The sequence below is a fragment of the Symphalangus syndactylus genome, chromosome 24 (assembly GCF_028878055.3).
Source record: "Symphalangus syndactylus isolate Jambi chromosome 24, NHGRI_mSymSyn1-v2.1_pri, whole genome shotgun sequence".
Taxonomy (NCBI): Eukaryota; Metazoa; Chordata; class Mammalia; order Primates; family Hylobatidae; genus Symphalangus; species Symphalangus syndactylus.
The window spans coordinates 18,334,810-18,361,528 of record NC_072446.2 but is presented as its reverse complement, the minus strand read 5'-3'; the positions used below and the strand labels follow the sequence as shown (position 1 = coordinate 18,361,528).

Below are 26,719 nucleotides of genomic sequence, written 5' to 3'. Positions count from 1 at the left end.
CATTATATGCACGCTTAACCCAGGCACATCCAACCATCCATGCTTGGAGTGGAAAGATGCCTATGGCAGGATGTAGGCCAGGTGATTCCAACATCCTCACTCGATGAGAACAGCAAGATGAGAAATGAGATCCACCTCTTGCCTTATTTCTCATGCACATCTCAAAATGTGAGCTCCTGATGTCCTCGGTGTGGTTCTAGCATCTGAGGAAGTGCATTTTTCATGTGACATGGCCCCTAGATGTGAGCCAACTACTTTAGGTTGTTTTCACCCACTAGAGCAGAAAGTTTTTCCAACACCAGAAGGAATCCTATGTGGATTAAAACCCATTTATGCCTAGTGTTCCATTAGTGGAACGCTAAGCTTGTGGGAGTTATTGATATCCCACTGCTTAAGGTCATCGCCAAGGTCTGATTTTTCACAAAAAAATTTGCAACCTCTGGCATAAATGGGTTAATGAGAGATGAAACTATGTGTTTATGGTGTACTTTACAGATAATTTAAGTGATGTAAAGTTTACTGTAACTGTAAGAAATTTTACTCTGGTTGGTTGACTTTCAAACCTAAATCCCCAATGCGCTTTCTCGCTAATGAAACACCTGTGAGTTCCATACCCCTTAAACTTCATGCTGATATAGCAGGAAAAAACCTAGATTTTATTTTATTTTTTGATACGGAATTTCACTCTTTCGCCCAGGCTGAAGTGAAGTGGCGTGATCTCAGCTGACTGCAACCTCCGCCCCCCAGGTTCAAGCAATTCTCCTGCCTCAGCCTCCCAAGTAGCTGGGATCATAAGCACCTGCCACCATGCCCAGCTAATTTTCGTATTTTTAGTACAGATGGGGTTTCGCCATGTTGGCCAGGCTGGTCTCGAACTCCTGACCTCAGGTGATCCATCCGCCTTGGCCTCCCAAAGTGCTGGAATTACAGGCGTGAGCCACCGTGCCCGGCCAAAAAAACCCTAGATTTTAAAGTTGTTAACCTCACCAGGTTTTAAGTCTAGAGGAGCCATTTCCCAGCTGTGTGACATGGGGAGTTTACTTAACCTCTCTGAGCCTCAGCTATTCAATGGACATTAACATACGCGATGCACAAGTGTTCTCATGAAGATTAGAAAATTTGAAATGTACCTAGCTTGGTGCTGATCATAGAGCAGGGATGGTGTCAGAACTCTTATTTCTCGATCAAAGAGGCAAATGTCAAACAGCTCCCTTTACAGGGGCAGAACCTGTCAAAAGAATGTTCTAGGCCCAAATGGGAAAAATGGGAGACAATTACACCATCTGGAAATACAAACACAGTGAGTTTTACCTATTTGTGGAGCAGACCCTAAGAGACTTGTGGGAAAGTAATTTTTTTTTTAAGTGAAAGCAAGTTTATTAGGAAAGTAAAAGAATAAAGAATAGCTACTCCACAGGGAGAACAGTGGCATGGGCTGCTTGATTGAGTACACTTGTAGTTATTTCTTGATTATATGCTAAACAAGGGGGTGGGTTGTTCATGAGTTTTCCAGGAAACGGGTGGGCAATTCCCGGAACTGAGAGTTCCTCCCCCTTTTAGATCATATAGGGTAACTTCCTGGTGTTGCCATGGCATTTGTAAACTGTCATGGTGCTGATGGGAGTGTCTTTAAGCATGCTAATACAGGAAATTAATTTTCTTTTCTGTTTAGAGTCTTCCTGGGACTGATGGAGAATTACCAGGACAATTAAAAAATACAGTTAACTCCATCAACCCAGTGGTCTAATCATCGGAGATTTTACACTAAATACTGGAAACTACAAATCCACAGATTAAATTTGATACATTTGGTTTGGTTCAAATCTAGTTGCCAAATGGTGATTTTTCTAACCCCATCAATTTTGTATACTTTTATTTAATTAATTTATTTTTTTGAGACAGAGTCTTGCTCTGTCGCCAGGCTGGAGTGCAGTGGCATGATCTCGGCTCACTGCAACCTCTGCCTCCTAGGTTCAAGTGATTCTCCTGCCTCAGGAGAATCTGCCTTTCTCCTCCCAAGTAGCTGGGACTACAGGCACGTGCCACCATGCCCAGCTAATTTTTTGTATTTTTAGTAAAGATGAGCGGTACATGACGTGCATCCCACAGGGCCAGGAACCAATCTATCTTTGTTGGAATCCTGGCTTCCCTACATACTAATTGTGATTCTAAGGAGATTACTGAGCACCTCTGTGCCTCAGTTTCCCCAGGTGTGAAATGGGAAGAATGATCACATCTACTTACAGGGCAGTGACAAGGATCTGTGAATTCGTATGTAGCAAGTGCTCAGAAGAGACACTGAGGCAGCAAGAGCAGTCAATAAATATTATTATCGCTGGGCGCGGTGGCTCACGCCTGTAATCCCAGCACTTTGGGAGGCCGAGGCGGGCGGATCACGAGGTCAGGAGACCGAGACCATCCTGGCTAACAGTGAAACCCCATCTCTACTAAAAACACAAAAAATTAGCCGGGCGAGGTGGCGGGCGCCTGTAGTCCCAGCTACTCGGGAGGCTGAGGCAGGAGAATGGCGTGAACCCGGGAGGCGGAGCCTGCAGTGAGCCGAGATTGCGCCACTGCACTCCAGCCTGGGCGACAGAGCGAGACTCTGTCTCAAAAAAAAAAAAAAAGATTATCATCATCATCATCATGGCCACATTGGCCATGTCCGTGTCAGCTCCAGGCAACGTGCTCAGGGAGGTGAGGGGTAGCAGACGTGGTCCTTGCTCCACCCTGTGCTCCTTACACCCATTTGCCAGTCTTTGTGCCCTTCGCCCAGGTTTTTCATGCTTTGCTCCTCATGGCTGGCACCTGCAGCCTTCTTCAAAGACTACCTTCTGGCCACTATAGCCATTTTGCCTGGATATGTAAAGTCTAGAAGTATCTGGGAGTTTATACCCCAAGGTGCAGCCTGAATTGAAGGAGTGTGGAAGCCCCGCTCCTTGGGCACAAGGAGAACAAACTGAGCGGCAGTGTACACTGCAGAGCTCCCAGGGATCAGGCTGAGGCTGGAACTTCACTCAAAACCACACGCTTGTTTGGCTTCTTTCCCTTCCCCATCCTGCTGTCCCCACAGTCGCACAGGTCTCCTTGGGAATCACAACCCTAATGAATCCCGGTGCTGGGGACAGCCCCTGTGGGATCTAAGTCATCAAGGAAGACTTCCTTCAGGAAATGAATGCTGGGTGAACCTAGTGGTACATAGGAGAACAGGCAGAGAAAGAGCGTGCCGGGAGGGAGACCGTGGGAGGAACCCTCTTGCCAGCATTTATAGAACAGCAGAAACTGGCAGAAGCCACTGTGGCCTGGGTCCAGAGGCCTCTGGGGGTGGATGATGTGGGCTGAGGCCTGGGGGATCAGTGGGACCTCAGTTGATAGGGCCTGGAAGTGCGGATTGCAGAATCGGATCTTTACGTAAGAGCAATGGGAAGCCCCAGAGGCAAGATGAAGCATGATCAGGTTTGGGTTTTGAAAAGACCAATAAGACAAGTGTGGAAAGAACAGAGAGGAAGGAAGCAAGAGAGGATTGAGATCAGCTGGGAGTTCCTGCAGAGGCTAGAGATATTAGTGGTCCAGGCAAGAGATTGTCCGTATTACTCCCAGCCACGGAAAATTTGGCTGTTGTAGGTCTTTCACTGTGAAATGTAAACTTATTCTTGGGAATTAAAGATTCAAACAGTGAATGTGGTAGGCAGGGGCTGACACGGTTCGTAACCTCTACCTGACTGCCAAGTGCCAGCCTCCCTTTCATGTCATGAAAGATGCAAGAGAGAACAGGCTGCCAGGCCGTTCTACCCCCACTTCCAATCACACAACCAGTGTGTGATTGATTGTGTGACTGCAAAGGGGTAGAGATAGAAGTAACTGGATTTGAGAAATATTTAAGCAGCAAAAAAATGGAAAGTTATTTTGCAGTTACAAGAATAAACTTTCAGTAAAACTGCTACTAAAGTCTAGATTTATCTAAGGGTAAATTTTGTGATACAAGGCTTGTAGGCCATATAAGAAAATTTTCTACCAGTAAAATAAAGTTTGAATTTGTTTTTATTTTGTTGTAACAAAGGCAATAAAGAGAGGAAGTCTCTCAAATATTTAAAAACTTTTATTTTTACTTTCAGAGAATTTGAAGGTATACAGATGAAATCTGACCAGACATGTGAATTTATAATTCTAAAAATAATTTCACAGCAGAAAGCATATACCTAGATATGTACATATTTATTATAATATAAAGACATAAATGTGTATTTCTGAAATATTCTAAAAATATAATGTAGGAAGAAATATTTATCAAATATACAGAATTATATACAGTATGCATTTAGGAAAAGCAGTAGTAAAAATATGCACAAATAAACCATCTGTAAACACAATTTTTAAGTCTTAATAAGTATTGCATGCATTTCTATGCATTTTACATTTATGAAATCATATTTTTCCTAGGAGTTCAAATCACAAAACAAATGTTATATAACAGATCTCTAACTTTTGCATGCTTTACAACTGTCCCATTTAATAGACAGAAAAATTATGGCATGAGAAATCATTTTATAATATTAAAGTCACACTGAATATTTTTAAGCTGTGACTAAAGTTTGAAACATTGCCCTCCACCACAGATCCTAAATCAAGTACTGCAAATATTAAAAAAATGACTGAGGCAAATTACCATTAGAATACACACACACATACACGGACACACACACAGACACACACACACATATATGTCTGTGCTTCATATGCACATACACAATTTAAAAATTGTTGCTTCATCCTTACCCTAATGCCATAAAGGAATCACATTTAAAAAGTAAAGAATTTTAAGGTCCTCTAACAAAATAATGCCCCAGTGAATCACTAGTCTTGTAAGATGTTTGACTTCATTAAAGTCCTTTCAAAAATAGAGGTGTTCTCTAGTTTCCCAATAATGTTTTTATTTCAATGCAGGAAGAATGCAATTTCATGGGAGGCCTGATAACTTTAACCATCATTTAGCTTGCCTTACATTATTAAGCAGGGGCGTTTTCCCAAGTAGTACATTAAGCAGAGCTACAGTAAATGGATTGTCAGTATTACTCCCAGCCCCAGAAAATTTAGCTGTTGTAGGTCTTTCATTGTGAAATGTAAACTTATTCTTGGGAATTAAAGATTCAAACAGTGAATGTGGTAGGCAGGGGCTGAAACGGTTCGTAACCTCTACCTGACTGACAAGTGCAAGCCTCCCTTTCATGTCATGGAAGATGCAAGACAGAACAGGCTCCCAGGCCATTCTAAGCACCTGAAGATGGTGCTGACACAGGTGAAGTGTAAACCAGCAGTGAACCCTGTAGAATGCCTTGGATCCCAGCACTCAGTCCGAGCTGGATATGATGTTAACAAATACCACCATCTAGAAACACAGTACAGCTTCTGGAACAATTTTGCGGAAGAAAAAGTATCAACACCTGGGCCTAAATATTCTTTATAAGCTGTTGTATGGTGTGGTGTTTGAAGTTTGCTTTCCAATAATGTAGAAGCTGTAAGCACCATTCTTGCAGAAAAGTTGAAATGGCTGTTTTGGTCTTGGTAAAAAAAAAAAAAAAATCTGAAAAAAAGGTATACCCGAATTGTATATCAAAGAAGTGTATTTAAACAAGACAAATTATTAGCCAAAAAAAAAAAAAAAATGCGAAAACTTAAATTGCCATGGGCTCATGCCAAAGGTGTGGTTTACCGTGATAAACATGCATGCTGTCTTTGCTGAAGACTGGGGTCTCACAATTAAGCTAGAATACTTTCCTTACCCTACTTGATTCAATTCTGTTGGTTGGGGATGCTCAGAATTTGACAAATTTCATAATAGCATCAGACACTTGGTGGAGGAATAATAATGTATTCATTTGGGCCTTGTTCAGAAATTTCATCTGTAATTGCATGTTTCTCTAAATAAGCTACCAATAAGCAAATGCTCCTTAACTTGCCATTGGCAAACAGCATTTTTTTCTAGGAAAATCCTAGGAGGTGCTGCTAAAAGAACACAGTGATAGAATCTGGGTTTAAACACTGACATGTCAGTCTATAAAGCCATATGTTACAAATGTCTTATTTCCACCACTGGGGGCAGTGGCTCACGCTTGTAATCCCAGAACTTTGGGAGGCCGAGGCGGGTGGATCATGAGATCAGGAGTTCGAGACCAGTATGGCCAACAAAATGAAACCCCACCTCTACTAAAAATGCAAAAAATTAGCCGAGCATGGTGGTGTGCACCTGTAATCTCAGCTACTCGGGAGGCTGAGGCAGAAGAATCACGTGAACCCGGGAGGCGGAGGTTGCAGTGAGCCGAGATTGCACCATTGCACTCCAGCCCAGGTGACAGTGTGAGACTCCGTCTCAAAAAAAAAAAAAATTAGAACTTTCTTAGGCTAACTTTTGATCACTTCAATAGTTTTGAATTCATTTTAATGCCTATTAGGAGAACATAACTAGACTTACCAACTCTTAATTTCATTAAAGAAATTATTACTCAGGAAAAGGCCCATGTATACTATTAGGCTTATGTTAATTTAAAGGAAATAACTCAGTAGTATTGAAATAAATAGCAGCTGGTTGGTATATGGATATGGCAAAAGTTGTGGAGGGAACAGGAGAACTCCTCTATTGTCAGAAAAAGTATTGAATGGCATACTGCAGAAAAAATATTCTATTGTGTTCAATACAGGCTGATAAATATATACATTTATAGTACATGTGGTTCCATAACACAAACCTAGACCCTAGGGCTAAATACAGTCCACCGCTTGTTTTTTTATAAAATTTATCAGAACACAGCCTTTGTAGGCAGAATAACGGTCCTCCTAAAATGTGAATGCCCTAATCCCTGGAACACGTGAATATACTACCTTATATGAAAAAAAGGGCTTTCCAGATGAAATTAAATTTATGAACTTTGAGATGGGAGACATGATCCTGGATAATATCTTGTCAGACAGAAGCAATGTAAGAAGAAAGAGAGATTCAAAGCGTGAGAGGGACTCAACTGACCATTGTTACGGCTTTCAGATGGGGAAGGTTTCATGAGTCAAGGAATATGGGAAATCTCTCGAAGTTGAGTATAGCCTTCAGCTGACAGCAGCAAAAAAAATGGAAGACTTCAGTCCTGTAACCATGAAGAACTAAATTCTACCAACAACCCAAACTAGCAAGAGAATAGATCCTCCTCTGGATCCTCCAGAAAGAGCCCCGACAACATGATAATTTTAGCCTGGAAGAGCCTCATCAGACTTCTGATCTATAGGACTGTAAGATAATAGATGTGTGTCGCGTAACTCACTACATTTTAGTAATTTGCGGTGGCAGCAATAGAAAGCTAGGACATCAGCCTGCTCATTAGTTTACAAATTGTCTGTGGCTGCTTTCATGTTCCAAGGTAGTATTAAGAGGATGTGACAAAGACTGTATGGTCCACAAAACCTAAAACATTTGCCAACTGGCCCTTCACAGAAAAAGTTTGCCAACCCTTACTATTCACATGCAAAAACCATGAATAGCTGCTAGCATTTACTGAACATTTAATTGATGCCAGGCTCAGGAATAAGTATTCGGTATTCATATTAAACTTTTGTGATACACTCTCTTTGGGTCATCATTTTACAAATGAAAAAAAAAAGGAAGTAGAGAGTTTAGGGAACTGCTCAAGGTCACCCAGCAAGTTAGAGGTGAGCTGGGATTCAAACCCCCAGTCTGGCTGACTTCCCAGCATAGCTCATCCTTCATCATTCTCACTACCTTGCAGAGGATAATGAACCGCCTAGATGCTCACCTGAGGCATCTTATCGCTGGCAAAACGCGATGGGGAGCTCCCGGCTGGGCACCAGGGTGCCTGAGTGTAGCATCTCAACAGGCTCATTGTCTGTGGCCTGGATGTCATATTTGCGGACAATCTGTAATGCACATGCACACAAAAACAGAATTACCCCTCTCTTCTTCTGCCTTGTGAAATAGCACAGAACATAATTGCAGAAACCGGTAAAGGTTTTACCCAACAAAGAGCCAAATGCAGTTGAAGCTCTGCTAATCGGCGACCAATGCACATTCTTTTTCCAATGCCAAATGGAAGATGCGCAAAAGGATTAATTTTTTCCTTCTCCTGAAGCCAACGTTCAGGTCTAAACTGACTTGAATCTTCAAAATTGTCTTCACTGGATCCCAACACCTGAGTATTTAGCATCAGCACTGTCTAAAAACATGCAGAAACACATAGTATTTAAAATAACCAGAAGAGACCTTTGATCGGCAAAATTTACAAAAGTTGTCACTTTACAAATCAAAAGCCAAATCCACAAATTTATAATAATGATGATTGCCAACATGCACTGAGTGCTTAAAATGTGCCAGGTAATAAATAGGTAAAGGGCCTTAAAATTGTGCAACACACTCACAACAACCCTGTGAGGCAGATTCTGCTATTAAACCCCTTTTACAGATGAAGTTGAGGCTCACAGAGATTATGTAACTCACTCAAGACAACATAGATAAAGGTGAAACTGAATCCAGGTCTGTCTCCATAGCCACTAATTCTAATTCTATACTATGCAACATGTCAACTATTCACTACCATCTCTGTATTTCCAAAATGAATATCTTCCAGTCCAAAGTCTAGGGAGATCTGATGAATATTTGCAAAGTATATCTTCCAATGTTTTGTAAGGCGTAGAATATACAAACTCTACTTACTCCTTTGGGTAAAGCATATTCACCCAGAACTGTTGCCTTGTCAAGAGTCCGAGTTGTAAATGGTACACTCGGTGTAAGCCTGAAAAGATAAAATCAAAGATGTAAAGGGGAGCACAGTCTAAGTTGTCTCTGAAGTGTCAATGGGAATGCAGATTGGATTAAATAAATGCTAACCAAGTGCATACTCAAAGAGGCAGCATGATCACAGATCTTCCAAAAGAAGTTGTCTTTTTCTTCTCAATAATTGTATCTCTTGTTCCTCTCATCTTCTTGAGTTAGTTAAAACCCCAGTGCAAGGCTGTTTAGTAAGCTGTTAACGTTGGTTTTCCCCGTTCACTTCAGACTAAAATGTGTTATGTTTCCGTGCTAGCCCTTGAAGCATGATGTTTGTTCTGTTTCTCCAATCCACTCTTCACAAAGTTGACAGTATCCTTCTAATCCTAAAATGTTGTGAGTTTTGTTTTCCCGAAAGGATGTGAAAAGAATTTCCAAAAATTGTTTTATACCAGAGGCTCAAAAGCAAAGCTTTCTCTACGTCCTATTATATAATAATATAGCTCTTTTGTGCTATATATTTATCTCATGGCCTTCAATCATGCCCCTATCTTAATTAGTGCTTACAGCATTCATTAGAGTAGCAAGATTATGGAATTAAAGGGGAGGGCACTGAATTTCCAAGATTTAATAGAATTTGCCCAAATGATCTAGGAAATGAGTGCCAGAAAAGAAATATGACTCCAAAGATTTTTTTGCAGTGTGATAATTGTTTCTAATTAGCTAGGGGAAGCCGCCCATGAGTAGGGGACCCCTTGTTTTGTGTTTACGAGAACAGTGTTCTAACACATTTATATTGGCTCAGAGACATGCTCTTACCTCATAGATTCTTTCAGACAGGCTTTTAAATACGGCATCTTCCTCAAATCTTCTGCCCGTGGCACCTGATTCTCAGGTAATACACTTTGAATTTCCTTAAGAAGATTTTGTTGCACTTGGGGATTACGGGATAAATTGTAGAGAATCCACATTAGACTGTTTGCTGTCTGCAAGCCAAATGGACGTAAACTTGAGTTTTTGCAAATAACTGCATTAAACCACTATTAGCTGAAAAAAGGATGATGCCCACCACCTTATTCTGCAAATGTATCAGTGAAGCTCTTTCACATGTCCTTATAGCTATGCCTTTAGACAATCCAATATATAAAAAAGCAGATTTATTTCATAAAACATATCAATTAAGGATATATTTTAAATTATTTACTGAGGGAATCAAAGCACAACCCTTTAATCAGCTGCTTTAGAACATTTAAATACAGTTTTGTTTTGTTTTTTTTTGAGATGGAGTCACACTCTGTCGCCCAGGCTGGAGTGCAGTGGCACCATGTTGGCTCACTGCAACCTCCGCCTCCCGGGTTCAAGCGATTCTCTTGCCTCAGCCTCCTGAGTAGCTGGGACTACAGGCATCCACCACCATGCCTGGTTAATTTTTGTATTTTTAGTAGAGACGGGGTTTCACCATGTTGGCTAGGCTAGTCTTGGACTCCTAACCTCAGGTGATCTGCCCACCTTGGCCTCCCAAAGTGCTGGGATTACAGGCGTGAGCCACTGTGCCTGACCTAAAATACAGTTTTTACACAATAATTGTTCGAACACAAATGAGTACATGTAAAATTGGTGAAATGAGAATATTAATGGGTTAAATCAATGCCAATTTTCAGATTGTGACAACGTTTTCTTGTTAGACAGGACGTTACTATTAGTGGAAAACTGAGTAACGGATGCAAGGGATCCCTCTCTATTTTTTCTTAGAACTGAATGTGAATCTACAATGATCTCAAAATAAACATTTAATTAAAAGTTGCTTGATATAAAAAACATTGATATAAAAATGGAGTAAACAGAGAGGGATGGTGATCCTCAGGGTGTTGCTAATGAGAGGCTTTAAGAGAATGTTATAGTGGAAATGGACGATAAATGGCATTTCTGAAATTTAAAAGTTCCTTTGGCCACACTCTAAAAAGTTACCACAAAAATAAACAGGCACTACCTACACTCAGGGTTTCAACCACATGTAAACAGCCCTCATACGAGGGCGCCAACACCAAAAATAAGAAATTCAAACATTGAGTTGAGTACTCCAGCTACAGTTTCTGACAAAGGCCCACACCCTTTTAAGTGGCATCTTTTATTTTCTCTGCACAGGCAATGACTAGACAAAAAATATTGGTGGAAACAGCCAGTGTAGCTTTAAGCTACATAATATTCACCACGAGTAGTCATATGTATTTATTTTTTAGGCCGTACTTCGCTAATTTAAGCCAAATATTCCCTGAAAATGATCATTGTGTCCACCTCCGCAGACATGAAGACGCTGTTGCTTAGTGCCATGTGCCACTCACACAAATGAGCAAAGTGCAAGACCATTCAGAGACGATGGTTATTTATTATTTTTGGAAGAAGATGCCTCAAAGGCAGGCTTCTTCATGTCAGAGGATTGGCAGCCTCAGCTGCAAATAAACTGTAGACGCCATTATTCTAAGAGTCTAATTTACGAAGCAGGAAGAGGGTGTAGCCATCAAATTAGATACACTTTCAAATGGCTCTGATTTTCCAAATGTGACTTTCAGAATAGCCAGGACCAAAAAAGAAACAGATTTAACCATATCAGTGAGTCTCTCACCGCAAGTACCAAATACAGTTTCCAAAAGGCAGATGACTGTAACTTTTGCCAAAGCCACGTAAGACAGTCTGAGCCTGTAGGGAAAACTGCAGGGGCTAAGCTGTAGCAGCGGATTCGAGGGGAAGTGGCCTGGAAAACCTCAGGGGCACGAACTATCCTGGATTGACCTCCGTGGAACAGACCGAGCTCATTGACTGGCCTGCTGCACCCACTCTCTTGGCTAAGTCCATTCTCCATCCACCAGCCAGAGCCCACTTTTAAAAACATAAATGATCAGGTGATTCCCTTGCTTAAAATGCTGCAAGAGCTTCCCATCACAGGTGCAGTCAAATCTAATGCCTTACCCAGGCTGGGCTCACAAGGCTCTGGCTAACATGGCCCACCCAATTCTCCAGTCTCAGCTCTGACCACATTTACTAGTTCTTCTAGCTCCATCCCTCTTTCTGCCCCAGGGCCTTTGCATGGGCCGTTTCCTCCACCTGCAGTGCTCTTCCATCAGGTCTTTCCGTGGCTGGCTCTTCTCATTATTCCAGAGTCAGCTCCAGTACTGCTTTCTCAGAGAGGGCTCCCCTTTAGTCATCTCCACCTCTCTGTATTACACCATCCTGATGGCGTCCTCCACAATCCACACCACTATCTAAAGTGACCACATTTGTTTGTTTACATGGCTACTATCTGTCTTCCCCACTTGCATACAAGGTCCATGAGAGTGGGAACCCTTGTCTCTGGTTCATGGTGGCCTCTCAAGAACCTGGAACAGTCCCAGGCATACAGTAGGCACTCAATAGTTCCTGAATTCCTTCATTTATTCAACAAGTATCTGTTAGCCACTACTAGATGCCAAGTTCTGTTCTATGTCCTGGAAACACAGCAGTGGACAACCCTAAGCCATTGCCCTCAGAGAGGTCACGTTCCAGTTGAAAAAATAAAAGAATAATGGGTGACGCTTTACTTTGATCGCTGGAAGGAGCCTCGCAGGGTAAGTAGTTCAATAGGAAAGTGAGCGAGGATGGATTCCCACTTTCAACAGGCTTGTGGAGCATGAGGAGAAATGAGAACCTCGCTATCTCCTGATATAGAAAACCCTACCTTTACTTCAGGCAAGAAACAGCACAGAAGGGGAAACACATGGAAAATAAACAACTGCCTTATATTTTGCTTAGAGACTTTAAGGTGCATGAAATGTTGGACTTAGGAGGAGGTTAGTGTGCGTCACTCCCATCACAGCTCGAACTAGTATCCAAGTCAATTAAACCTACCTGAATGCCTGTGGCAGGATTTGTTTGGGGTTGGTCTCACTTAGTACCTACTATCTCCTAGGGAGTATCGGCCACATCAGAGACAGAATTTTGGTCTTTACAATGAGATGTTTCGCTTCAGTTAAAATCCACTCATCCTAGACTCTTTGGGACTTTGTTCACAATTCTAAGCAGATAAAAATATTATTGGCTTGAAAGAGAGTATGCCTTTTTTTTTTTTTTTACAGTAAGTAACAGCCACAGTTAGGCACTTTGGGGTAACACGTGCAACCGAACAAAATACTTCCAATTTTGAAAAATCTGGATTCTGTATCTTGCCAGGACAGGGAACTTTACTGCTCCTGAACTCCCGTAGCAGTTAGCAGGGACATCACGGCACTCATCACATCCTACTCTGGCTTTTTGTCACTGGGGCACATGAAGTCTCCTCCTACTAGGCACAAAAGGCCGTGCGCAGAGGGTGCACGGAGGCACCGTGGCATCTAGTATGAGGCTTTTCATTTTTGTGGAGTTGGTGCTAGTGAATCCCAGTGAAATGAATGAGATGAATTACTATTTAAAATCTGTCATCTAAAAACTGTACAGATTGTTCATTTAGCAAACTCAAATCCAGCCCACCCTTACCGTTTCCACCGCAGCCAGCTGGAGCTCTGTGACAGCAGCGTACAATTCTTTCTTTGAAAGCCGATTCTGGTGATAAATGTCACAAAGGAAATCTGCACTAGGCCGCTGAGAATACTTCTCTAACCGGTTGTCGATACAAGATTTGACTATTAGAGCAGAGAAGAAAGAGAGAAAGTCAGTTGAAAATTAGGATGAGGAAAATCACAAAAGGAAACCTCAGTCCAAACTCCTTCTTGAAATATCTAAATAGTCTTTTCAGGAATACTGACAATTTGTTACACACACTAATTATATTACTGCCTTCTTGTTAAGTCGGTGAGGATTTTTCAACACCCACATGAGCAAGCCTTCTCAAACTTTAATGTGGATGGGAATCCCCTAGTCATCTTCTCAAAATGCAGAATCTGAATCGGGGCTTGGGTAGGCCTGGAACTCTGCATTTCTAATAAGCTTCTAGGTGATGCTGATGCCACTGGGCTGCAGGTCATAGTTTTGAGTAGTAAGAGTTTAGATCTTGGGAGAAAAAAGTGCAAAAGAAGGTAGGATTTGGGTTCACTTTCGGAATCCAACTTGGACCCAGATATTACTAAGCACACATACCCCACATACATATGCACAAGTACAGTGCCCATCCATGTTGACAATAATGGTAAAAATTTCTAATATTTATAACATAAAATCTAGGCGTGTACCTCCCTCACTATTAAGCAAATAACCACCAGGCTCATTATAGTAATGGAAATGGTAATAATAATGGTGATCGCATATGGCACAGCAGTTAGAGTTCAAGTCCTGGAAGCCCTGTCTGGCTTCAAACCTTGCCTTTGCCATCACCTAGCATGCAATCTGGGGAACGTTTGCTGACTTCTATGTGTCTCAGGTACCCCTCTCAGGGCTAATAAAAGGACCTACCTTATAGGTGTGTTGTGAGGATTAAATAAATGTATAAGTGAACAATGCCTAGCATCAAATATTCCCCTTCGTCATTTAGCAGAAACTGCTCTAAGCCACTGAGATAGATACTGTGATATGCCAGGTTTTTATGTTAACTATAATCTGTAATAGACCCAGAAACAGTTACATTGAGGTAGGTTCTCATTATTATTATTAATTATTAGTCCATTTTAGAGGCAAGGCAACTGAGGATGAAAAGGTGATTGCACATTTGGCCAAGCCAACACAACCAGTGACAGAGCTGAACTTGAACTCAGGGGTCCCTGACTCTATAAATTTTACTTTTTTATTTTGGGATGGAGTCTCACTCTGCTTCCCAAGCTGGAGTGCAGTGGCTCAGTCTTGGCTCACTGCAACCTCCGCCTCCCAGGTTCAAGCAATTCTCCTGCCTCAGCCTCCTGAGTAGCTGGGATTACAGGTGCCCACCACCACGCCCAGCTAATTTTTGTATTTGTAGTAGAGACTGGGTTTCACCATGTTGGCCGGGCTGATCTCGAACTCCTGGCCTCAAGTGATCTGCTCGCCTGGGCCACCCAAAGTGCTGGGATTACAGGGGTGAGCCACTGCGCCTGGCCAGATTTTACTTTTAACCCCTCTTAATTCCTAAAGAAGACTACAGAAAGCTTGTTACTTAGAACTTGTGTATGCCGGGGCAATCCCCAAAACACCTGTGTTTGCAAAACCTAAACGTGGTGATGAGGCTCAGGAGATCACTCCAGATCTTCTCTCTGAAGCTCCAGACACAGGGGTGCTGGGCTGGTTCTGGCTGGATGTGAAGGGCGGCCCTTTACCTGATTTGAAAATGGTGTCCCAGGCCAGAGTGTGGTCCTGCCAGACCTTGGTGTTGAGGCTCTTGTGCAGCTCGACTGGAGTGACCATCATTCTGCCAAACGTGCTCATCATCTGAGAGAAAAGCAAACGCCACTTTATTCTGAATTCTACTTCTCTCAAAGACAACGTTCGTTCTGGAAGTGGAACATTCTAAACTGCAGCACCCTGCACTTTTTAAAAGGCTGGAATTACAAGGACGCCCCCCCCCGCTGTCTCTGCACTGGTCCTGGGAGCAATGCCCGTACCCCACCTCCACCTCCTTTCAATATTGAAGGTAATGTGGGGGATGATTTTCCACTGGATGTGTTTGATAAAAATTGTAATCTTATGACTTAATTGTAAAAAAAAAACAAAAAAAAAACAGGAGAAACTGTAACTTCCATATTCACTTCAATTTCTAATAATTTCCAAACTTCAGTAATTCCAAACCAATTTCACAGCATTTATCCTATCTACACACCACCCAAACTATTCAAAAAGGTAAAATCTGAAAAATGTTGGGTTCTTTTTAAAAAGTATTTTAATCGACTGATCTGTAATTAAAATAGCTATTTTAACCTTGCCTAAACAAAGAAATAGCGGCTTTAATGTGCTTCTTTATGTTACGTACATATATGCAGGGGTCCCCAACCCCCAGGCCATGAACCAGTACTGGTCAGTGGCCTGTTAGGAACTGGGCCGCGCAGCAGGAGGTGATCAGCGGACCAGCAGGCGTTACCACCTGAGCTCTGCCTCCTGCCAGATCAATGGCTGCGTTAGATTCTTACAGGAGTGCGAACCCTATTATGAATTGCCTATGTGAGGAATCTAGGTTCCACACTCCTTATGAGAATCTAATGCCTGATGATCTGTCACTGTCTCCCATCACCCCCAGATGGGACCTTCTTGTTGCACAAAAACCAGCTCAGGGCTCCCACTGATTCTATATTATGGTGAGTCTGTAATAATAACAGAAATAAAGTGCACAGTAAATGTAACACACTTAAATTATCCTCCCTCCCCTGCCCCACCACCCTGCCCTGTCCATGGAAAAATTGTCTTCCACGAAACTGGTCCCTGCTGCCAAAAAGGTTGGAGACAGCTGCATATACACACATAAATATACTAAAATATATAATGCACATTAAAATGAACACTTAACTATTGAAATAAAATATGTGTGTATGCCATTTTTTGGGAATCACTGTGAAGTTCTGTAAAAATCGATCTGTAAAACATCAATCAAGACAACTGCTCTCTTAAAGAGGCTGCTTACTGTTTTGATGGCCGTGATGAAGTTCACAGCTTCATCCCCTGCATTCTTCTGGAGAAGCCCAAATCTCTTCTCATACAACACGAGGCAGATACCTGTCATTTAAAATAATCATCACTTTACACAAACACAGCAATACTGGAGTCTATGTTTAGTTGGCTGTTAAAGACTCAATTCTATGCCTCTTAAAAGTGTGGGATTTTCTGAGAAAAGGCAACAGTTCAAGAATATTGAGGAAAAGCAGAGTCTGAGAGAAAGGGGACACGATCACTTTCTTTTTCTAGAAATTATCTCCAGGTCCAATGACTCATCACCTTAGAATGTCATGATCAGAGATCCACTGTCCTGAGTCATGTAAGTCACACAGGAGATCCATGGGCCCTAGCAAAGGTGCTGCAGGGTCAGGTCTGTGCTATGCCTCTAACTCAGCTGTGTTTTTAGAGTCACTTACTGGATTCTATCACCTGACATAATGAATTGGAAGCCAATCACCAGAGGAAGAGAAGGGAAGGGAATAATTATAATAAACACCCATTTACATGCCAGGTACTGGGCTAGCACTTCATATAGGGTTTTTTTTCTTCCATTTCATCATTTTATTTAGAAGGAACCTTTTTAAAAATAAAATTCTCAACTCTTCATTTCAAAACATTTTACCTACAGAAAAGTTGAAGCAGTGGTAAAATGAATACCTGTATCCCCTGAACTCATCAACATCTTGCTGCCATTTCTTTCTCTTTGTGTATATGTATGCATACAAGTGTATATGTGGCTGTGTGTGCTGAACCATCTGAAAATAATTTTGACCTCTCAGGACACTTCACCATTAAATACTTTAGCAGTAATATCCTAAGAATAAAGCATTCTCCTACATAACCACAATGTCATCAACATCCCTAAGAACCTTAGCGACCATTCCATAAAAAATCTACTGTGTCCCATTTTAAAATGTTCCCCATTGTCCTAAAAATTATCTCTTGTAAACTTTTTTTTTAAAAAATGACACAGGGCCGAGCATGGTGGTTCACACCTGTAATCCCAACACTTTAGGAGGCTCGGGCAGGCAGACTGCTTGAGCCCAGGAGTTCTAGAACAGCCTGGGCAACATGGCAAAACCCTGTCTCTCCAAAAAGTAGAAATAAAAAAATTAGCCAGGCATGGCTACATGTGCCTGTAGTTCCAGCTACTCTGGAGGCTGAGGTGGGAGGATCACTTGGGCCCGGGAGGCCGAGGTTGCAGTGAGCTGAGATCGTACCACTGGCCACTGCACCCTAGCCTGGGTGACACAGTCTGGAAAAGGAAAATTATACAGGATTACTGCAACCAACTTTTTAGTGGTGGATAATTGGCTCTTGACTTATAAAGTAGGAAACTAGGATTAAAAAGGTAAACAAATGGCCTAAAATCCTAAACCTGAGGAGTGAGAGTCAATTAGCTTAGTCAGCACCCACCCACAGCTTTTCCAACTACCTCCATGTTTTCCAAACTCTACTCATTTCTTCCCAACCTTTCAAGGTTTCCCCGTATTTGTGTTCCACAGTGGTTGGCAGGTATACCACTGGGAATATGTGAGATAGCTCTGGGTGATACATGAACTTTAAAAATAATTAGTTACTCTGCTGGGCACAATGGCTCATGCCTGTAATCCCAGCACTCTCAGAGGTCGAGGCGGGAGCATCGTCTGAGGTCAGGAGTTTGAGACCAACCGGTGGCAAAACCCCATCTCTACTAAAAAACACAAAAGTTAGCCAGGCGTGGTATCTCATGCCTGTAATCCCAGCACTTTGGGAGGCCGAGGTAAGTGGATCACCTGAGGTTAGCAGTTCGAGACCAGCCTGGGCAACATGGTGAAACCCCATCTGTACTAAAAAATACAAAAATCAGCCAGGTATGATGGTATGCACCTGTAGTCCCAGCTGCTCAGGAGGCTGAGGCAGGAGAATTGCTTGAACCCAGGAGGCGGAGGTTGCAATGAGCCGAGATCACGCCACTGCACTCCAGCCTGGGGACAGAGTGAGTCTGTCTCAAATAAGTAGTAAAAAAAAGTTAATTATTTTTATATTTATCTATTTATGGCAATATTTCTGACCTTGAATTTATGGAAGTGTTATAGGTTTTCCTTCTATCCCTCCCATCAGCAGTTACAGTGGTCCTCCCAGCGAATCTGCCCATATCACACTGCTGCTGAATACACTCCCACACTCCCGGTTACTTACAGGCTCAAATTCAAACTCCCGCCCATACAGCCCTCCATGAGCTGGCTGCCGGCCCTCTCCCAGCCTCGGTTACAGGATATGCTTGTCATTCTGCACTTCTTCTGCAGGGACACTCTCCTTCCTCCCTTTTCACCTGGTGAACTCCTACTCAACCATCAGGTCTTAGCTGAGGGGCACCATCTCTGTGAAGCGACCCCTGGCCATGTCGGGCTTAGGTGGCCCTCTCAGATTCTCCCACAGCCCTAAATGTCCTCAGTCAGGCCTTGTCCCACCTGATCACAGCTGCCTGCTCTCCTCCTGAACCCGCATGGGCAGTGAGCTCTGCCCTTTATTTCCAGAGTAATCTCTGAAGAAAGCGGTCATGTCCTCCCTCCCTTACTTGCCCCATCTGAGTCAGACGAGAGGTAAAGTCTTGCCAGGACTTATGAGCTGTGCCCTATTGGACACCTGCCTTCTTTTTGACCTCATCTCCTTTCACAGGCTTCCCTTCCTCCCGGCTTGTTCATCGTGATCCACTCACACCAGCACCTTGAAGTTCCTCAAACACGGCGCTCGTGCTTCCACCTCCCGGCATTTGCACTTCCTGTCTCTGCTGCCTGGAACAATCCTCCACAGGTACCCTCATGATTTGCTCCTTCCCTTCCTTTAGGACTTGCCTCAAATGTCTCCTTACTATAAAGGACTTGCCCCTCTTTCATTCTTTTATGTTATTTCTTTCTCTCTTTGTTTTCTTCTTTCTTTCTTTTTTCTTTCCTTTCTCTTTTCCTCCCTCCCTTCCCTCCCTCCTTCCCTTCCCTCCCCCCTTCCTTCCTTCCTTCCTTCCTTCCTTCCTCCCTCCCTTCCTTCTTCCTTTCTCTCTCTCTCTCTCTTTCTTGAGACCGGGTCTCACACCATCACCCAGACTGCAATGCAGTGGTGCAATCACGGCTCACTTCAGCTTCAACCTCCCGGGGTCAAGCAATCCTCCCGCCTCAGCCTCCCAAGTAGCTGGGACTACAGGCATGTACCACCAACCCCGACTAATTTTTGTATTTTTTGTACAGACAAGGTTTTGCTGTGTTGCCCAAGCTGGTCTCAGATTTCTGGGCTGGCCTCAAGCGATCTGCCCACCTCAGCCTCCCAAAGTCCTGGGATTACAGGCATGAGCCACTGTGCCTGCCTTTCATGTTCTTTCTTAACTCCCTTTCTCTTTCCCTTTACTCCTTGGAAGAGCATATTTTAAAATGTGTTTACTTGTTGACTATCACCTTGTCTGGCATATAAGCTCCCCAAGGGCAGAGGTTATGTGTTTTGTTCAGTGTCGTATCCCTAGTACCTAGCACAGTACCAGACACACAGCAAGTGTTCAACAAATGTTTGTTGTATGACTCATTAACAATCCATAGTTCAAGGCATAACTTAAGCACCTAAAAGAAGCATTAAAAGGGCTCCTCTGGCCTTTCCCTAGGCAGCAATAATGCCTGTTTACAAAAGAGTTGTCCAAAGAGCCATGTTTTATCCGCAAAATCACCTGCAAAATCAATGAGCAAGACTGTGACGACAACTTACTTTCAAATGACCATTTGTTCAGTTCGCTGTACAAGTCTTCAATGTGGCCTCTTTCATCACAGAGCTCATCTATTCTGCCCATGAAATCAGCCAACACCTTCAAAGGAAACAACCACAAAAGACACATTTTAAAGCCGTTGAAGGAAAACAAAATTTTAAAGCTCGCTGAGCTAACATCAGGTCTTGCTACGTCGTATATTCACTGGCCATAATGTTATTCATCCTGAAGTTACACTAATTATATATTCTTCCTGGGAACCCACCTTATCCCCTAACGACCTCATCCTGGGTTATTTCCTGAGCTTTTCCTGAAGCCATCCTGAAGCTTAAGTTTCAGCTTTTGATCTAAAAATAATCCTGGCAATTTAAGAAAAGGAAAATATATATTTTTTCTAATCAGAATGGGGGAATAAACCACAAAGGAATCAGCTAACTGTCCCTGTTGGCCCAGCATCTCGACTGTGATGCAGCAGCTATCCTGAGGTGCGCCCTTCCACATCCGGGCAAGCAAACATCTCTTTATTGGTTGGTGGTTATGTTAAGCATGTTGAACTTGGAACCAGAAGATCTCCCAATTCTGGACACAGCTCCTTCCCTAAGTAGGCTATGACCTTGGGACAATCACCTAAGACCTTTGGATGCCAGTTTCATAAACCAGAGTTTTCAATAATGCCTCACATTTAATGAGGTCCATATGGTACCAAACACTATACGAAGTGTATTGGTTGATCCTCTGACAACCAAGTAGTAATAGGTACTGTCATTACTCATTTCTCATGTAATAGATGAGAAAGCTGAAGCTTAAAGAGGCCAAGTCACTTACTCATGCACACAGAGCTGATAAGTTGCCATCCTGGACTCTGCCATGAGCTGGTGTGACCATAAAGTCCACATGTGTGGATTTAGTTTGCATGTTTAATTTGCCCATGTTGTGCATTTAAAAGTTCTTTGAATTTGTTACCATTAAAAAAATCAAGAGGTTTCATATGAACATATGGATTTACCACTACTAGTTTAAAAATGTAAATAATAATTACGAGACTTGGTGACACGAGGTCTGCATTCCGACATGGCATTCATTTGCTGGAACTGGGGCTGCTGTCCCTCCTAGGAGGGGCATGCACTATCATGTTTCCTGAAATTTTTACTGGGTCTGCCTTATTATTTTATATTAGTCATGTGGCCCCTGGAAGCTTCTGAGTTTGCAATCCTTCACCTATATGATCCCATCTGGGGACTCATCCAGTCCAAAATAAACATCCAAAGTGAACAGAAGTAAAAAGAGATTACTTTATGCTTAAAACTCCCTTTGACTCCGTGCTGGCTAAGGGATAATGTCCAAATACCTTAGTATAATACAAAAATATTGTTAAGACCTATCCAGTATCATTTCAGAGAAAGCCTCACATCAGCTACACTAAATGACTGATTCTCTGAACACACCATGTCATTTCATGCCTTCCTGTTTTCAGAAGGCTATTCTCTCTGCCTTAATGCCTTCCCCCGCCTTCTCTGCTTTCAGACTCCTCCTGCAAAACCCAGCTCAAATATCACTACTCAAGAACTTTACAAGGTTATCTCATTTAATTCTCACAGCAAACCCATGGGGCAGGAACTGTTACTCCCATTTTGTAGATGGGGAAACTGAGGCTTAGGGAAGGTAAGTGGTGTAGCCAGGTCTCATAGCCAGGGAGTGGAAGGCTGGGACTCAAATCCAAGGCTGTAGAATACCAAAGTCCACGCTCCCCATTGCTCCCTCATTGTGATATGACTTTAAAAGAGGATGGAGGAGGGAGAAATAAGGGTTTGGTGGGGAGGAGGTTGTAGGAAGGAATGGAGAGAAAGAGAAGACCCCTCCTTTGAATCACCCGAATTGTATTCTTTTTTCCTTTGTACTTTGTAGCTGTGACTTGAAGCTCCACCAATATCCCTATGTCCCCACGAGCCCCAGGAAAGCTGGCCCCAGCCTACAAACCTCATTGATTTTGTTGTCCAGCTTCATCACTTCCACTGGTTTCATTAGTTTCTTTTGAAAGGCACTCCGGACCCGCTGCCAGTCTTCCCCTTCCCTGTGAGAGAAGCAGGAATACATTTAGAGCACATTGAAAAGAAAAGAAGGGAGATGCAGAAATACCTTCAGCTGCAACTTCAGGAACCATAAAATCAAACAAACACTGAGAATCATGCCAAGAAATAGCCAGAGAATATTAGCATCAGAATATTTGGGATAAAATAGTGATCATATTTTGACAATAGTTTGACAATAGGATGAAAAAGCACCTTTCCTCCTAGTTAAAGACTGCACCAGAAAGTTGAAGTCCAGATAATTTGGGTTCAGAGATTTTGAGGTGTCCTTGCAGGGAGTGGGGCTGGGAGGCCTGGGGCCAATTCCTAGTGGTAAAAGGGGGCATGTGAACATCCCATCACCAGCAACTCAGATCTGTTTGAGGGAAGAATCTTGTCTTCTTTCAACTCATTGGTGTGGGCTTCATATTTACAAAATATCTCAGATTTAGAATTTTACCATCACCTCCAAATAATAACCTACAGCCAGAGAGTCACTGGAGTAATAAAAGGCCTTTTGCGATCGTGCACTTGTATGCACCTGCCCCATAGCAGACCACACAGCCTGTGCTGCACCGTGCATTAATAGGGTTTTTAATTCCAGTCATTATATCCTGGAAAATATAACTATTAGGCATTACAGTTTGGGGATAAATAAAGGTGCTAACTTGTTAAATGCTAACAACTAAAAAGCAGAAGAATCACATCCCATCGTAGCATTTATCGACCTAAAACACAACTTTGATATCCCTCCTTATTCCACATTTACAAGTAGAAATAAGGCATGTCCCCCAATGCTCTGCAGAAAATGTCACTGTAAAAAGCAAAAGAGGCTAACTCCTGGCTTTTGAGCTTACCAGGTGTTTCAGGGAGTTTTAAGGGATAATTTTGTTTGTATAAGATGTTTGCCTGGTACGCTGACTTCAGAACCTCATCCTGCCCAAGAGTCTGAACACCACAGTGTGTACAACCCTGTTTTGGCGTTTCTTTGATGGGAGGGTGTGGCCCTGCCCTGTTGCCTGAGAGAATGCAGGTGCCCGGTGCACAGCACAGCTTTTCCGTGGACCGACTCTAATCTATACAAGAGCTCAGGGTTGCAATGGCACGGGAGAGGGGCTTTGGTATCCGCCCTACATAAGAAGCTTCCAACCCCAGGGAACTCTAACTCCGCCTCTTCACAGTTTCCAAGCGCCGTCAGGCTCATCAGGTCTGGCCGCATGCCCAGGTCCCTCCGATTGGACTCACAGGATCAGCAGCCCGTAGCCTTCTTTGCGGTAGTCGCGATAGGCCTTCCACGGTTTGATCTCCAGCCGCTGCGGGTACGCACTCTCGGTGCGGTACAGCGCTTCCAGCAGGCATGGCGAGCCCAGGTGCACCGACTCAAAGGAACCCAACTTCATGCGGAAAATCTTGCCGTACTTCTTGTGGTACTCCACCTGCAGCGGGCCAGGCACAGCGCGGTGTCAGCGCGCATCCTCCGCTGTGCCCGAAGCGCTTTCCCTCCTCCCGCCCCCTTCTTCCTCGGGGACCGGGGACCCTCGTTGCCCAGACGCCGAAGCGCACCGTGCGCCCGAGGCGCGCACGTCGGGGAGGGTTTGGAGCGCCACTGGGAGGGCAGAAGCGGGAGGAGAAAGAGAGTCAGGGGCGCGAAAAGGTGTTTACCAGGGTGTCGTGCTGTTTCTTTAGCCCCCCTTTCCAGAGAATCTGCAGCAGGCTGCCCAGCAGTGGCCAGCTGGTGGGGCCGGGCAGGGCGGCCGCGTTCTGAGTCTCGCCACCAGCTGTCAGCGGGCAGACTGGCACCTCTCGCGGCTGAGGGGACGTGTACGCCGTAGATGTCACCGGTCTCGGGGGCTGCCTCGGACTGCGCAGCTGCTGCAGGAAGGCGGCAAGCGAGCGGCTCTTGCTGATGGGGGAGCTCATGGCAGAGGGGAACACTGGAGCGCGGGAAGGCAGGGGGACGGGGTGGGGCGAGGTTGGTACGAGGCGCTGGTGGGAGTCGGGGCTTAACGATTCTGGGAAAGGGAAGCAAAGAGGGCCAGCTGGTGTGATGGAGCGGGGTGAGGCGGGACAGGGAGCAGAAAGGACCTCGGCGAGGATGCTCGACGCTGCACCACCCGACAGCCTCAGAGCATTGGTGCCTCCTTGCGCTGGCCGCAGGGGCTGGAAGAGGGCGGCCGGTGTCTGGGGACCTCTTGAAAAGGGAAAGCTGGGAGTCCTGTTGGTCTGCAAGGCTGACCTCTAGGGTCTGGCTGGAGCCACGGGGAGGAGGTGTCAAGGAGGGTAGACGAGATGCTGCTGGCGCTGCGTTTCCTCCTGTCCCTCTCCATGTTCCCATGCCCTGGGACCATGCATTTATGGAGACAGAGCATGCCCTGGGTGGCCAATGAGCACGCAGAGGAGGGCGGAGTGGCCCCCAGCTGGCCAGGCTCCGAGGGACGCGGGACCCAGGGGAGGGGAGCGGGGTGGAAGGAGGATGGAGTCAGCGAGGTGAGCGAGGGCGTCCGGGCCTCAGGTGACCGGGTCTCTGTTCTCTGGGCGCGGGAGGTGGGGTGGGGGCGGCAGACTCCACCCCGGAGATAACCCCCAGGAAGGCATGCGAAGCCCGGAGTTCACCGGGTGTGCGCCGAACGCGCCTCCCCGCCCTCCCCCAGCGGGCAGGAGCCGGCAGCGGCGGCCGTGGTTGCCGCCCGGCGCTTGCACAATCGCGATGCCGGGCGGGCGAGGTCCCCGAGTGTGGGCCCAGAAAAACTGCCGGCGTCTGCCAGGGGCCCGGGGAGCCCGCGCGCCTCGCGGCGAGCCAGATCCCCCGAGCCTGGACTGAAGTGTGTTTTTGTTTTCCTTTTTTTTTGGAGGAAGTTTGGCTTTCTGCGCCTCCCAGGGTGGGGAGGATTTGAGTCTTACTGAAATGCACCAAAACAGGAGACTTTCTTAACTTGAGCAAGAAGGGGAGTTTGTAGAATTTCCTTCCTGCTGTTTCATGTTTGGTTGTTTTGCAGATTAAATGAATTAATGCACGTAAAGCGGCAACAACGAAGCCTTGTCCGTAGTCAACAGTCAATAAAAATTAGTTGCTGTTGTTACTTCTTTAGGAAGTCAGGAAATGCGCCTTGAGAGCGTGGCTTGCACCAACGATGTTTGAATTCAGGCTGGGCCACCTCCCCTATGTCCACCGCCCACCTCTGTTCTTGTACACCCACTACTTTGTGCAAAGGAGGGGCACACAGAGCTTGAAACCACCGCCCCCAATACTCCTCCCCTCCCCCAAGGTGCGTCCTAGGCAGGTCCAGTGACAAACATACACAATTTCTAGAGTTATTGCGGCCGGCAAGAGTAGAACTCGCTTTGCTAATTCAGGAAGGGAAGTTGGAGATTTTTGTTGATTATTTTAAAGTGGCTCGAATCCTTTCAACCTGATCCAATACAAAACTACCACCAGCCAGGAAGGAGCGGACGGACATTCTGTTTCCTCGCCCTGCTTTTCAGTCACGTGTCTCAGTCATTGCCAGTGGCATATCCTTCCCTGGTAAATTCTTTTGTAAGCCTCTAGTTTGTTTCTTAAAAATCTTCTGCAGTCCAGCTTGAGCTTTAACACCATCATTTCTGATTTGCCTGGAGGGGCTAATGACTGTTTATGTTAATAAAAATAATAGCTATTGATATATACTAAACTTTATGAATCTTATACATATTTATATATACATTATATGGTATATATGATACAGCATACACTATAGATTATGTTATATGCAATACACACTAAATATACATAATATAGTGTAGATTGCATACAGTATGTAGATTCCGTATGTTATATAATATTCTCATGAAAGCTTTCTAGGGCTTATGATAAGTCAGGCACTGAGCTAGACGTTTTACATCATTTTTTTCCATTTAGTTCTCATCTCAGCCCAATGTCAATAAAATGAAATAAAATAAAAAACAAAAAAAAATCAAAGACAAACAAACAAAAAAACCCTTGACTCTTACAAAGCGAAATGATTTGCCCAATGTCACAGACCTTACTATTGGCTCAGGTGGGATTCAGACCCAATATTTTCTGATTCTTGGCTGGGCCCTAAATAATACACCCATATATATCATGCTATGTTATGTCACTTTTTCTTAAACCAGAGTGTCTCAGAATATTGGAAGTATTTCTTAAATGAGAATTATCACCAAGAGGAAAGTGGGTGGGATCAGAATGCCTACCATGTCAGTATGTGTGGGGCAGTGTGAAGCAAACGTTTTATGTGCTGACGGTGGTGAAAAAGAATAGCTCTGGCTGAGTGTGGTGGCTCATGCCTGTAATCCCAGCACTTTGGGAGGCCAAGGCAGGCGGATTACCTGAGGTCAGGAGTTCGACACCAGCCTGGTCAACATGGTGAAAGCCCACCTCTATCAAAAATGGTGGTGCATGCCTGTAATCCCAGCTACTCAGGAGGCTGAGGCAGGAGAATCGCTTGAACCCGGGAGGCGGAGGTTACAGTGAGCCGAGATTGCGCCACTGCACTTCTGCCTGGGTGACAGAGGGAGACTCTGTTAAAAAAAAAAAAAAAAGCTCTAAACAGAAGGTCTATGTTTTTC

At 44.1% G+C, this 26,719-nt stretch overlaps 1 protein-coding gene across 2 annotated transcripts; it reads right to left on the bottom strand.

The window, feature by feature from the left end:
- Nucleotides 1-4,081: 4,081 nt before the first annotated feature.
- Nucleotides 4,082-24,462, bottom strand: CYP24A1 (cytochrome P450 family 24 subfamily A member 1). 2 transcript variants are annotated; one of them, XM_063634237.1, is made up of 12 exons: nucleotides 23,798-24,462; nucleotides 23,381-23,571; nucleotides 22,047-22,140; nucleotides 20,072-20,168; nucleotides 16,311-16,402; nucleotides 15,016-15,127; nucleotides 13,271-13,416; nucleotides 9,584-9,750; nucleotides 8,711-8,789; nucleotides 8,016-8,213; nucleotides 7,797-7,917; nucleotides 4,082-5,558 (listed from the first exon to the last, which is right to left on the bottom strand). In XM_063634237.1, the coding sequence occupies exons 1-11, from the start codon at nucleotides 24,053-24,055 to the stop codon at nucleotides 7,807-7,809; spliced, it is 1,545 nt and encodes a 514-aa protein (XP_063490307.1). In that variant the 5' UTR covers nucleotides 24,056-24,462; the 3' UTR covers nucleotides 4,082-5,558; nucleotides 7,797-7,806. The 2 variants fall into 2 exon arrangements, with proteins under 2 accessions (XP_063490307.1, XP_063490308.1); XM_063634238.1 differs by lacking the exon at nucleotides 8,016-8,213.
- Between the last annotated feature and the right edge of the window lie 2,257 nt (nucleotides 24,463-26,719).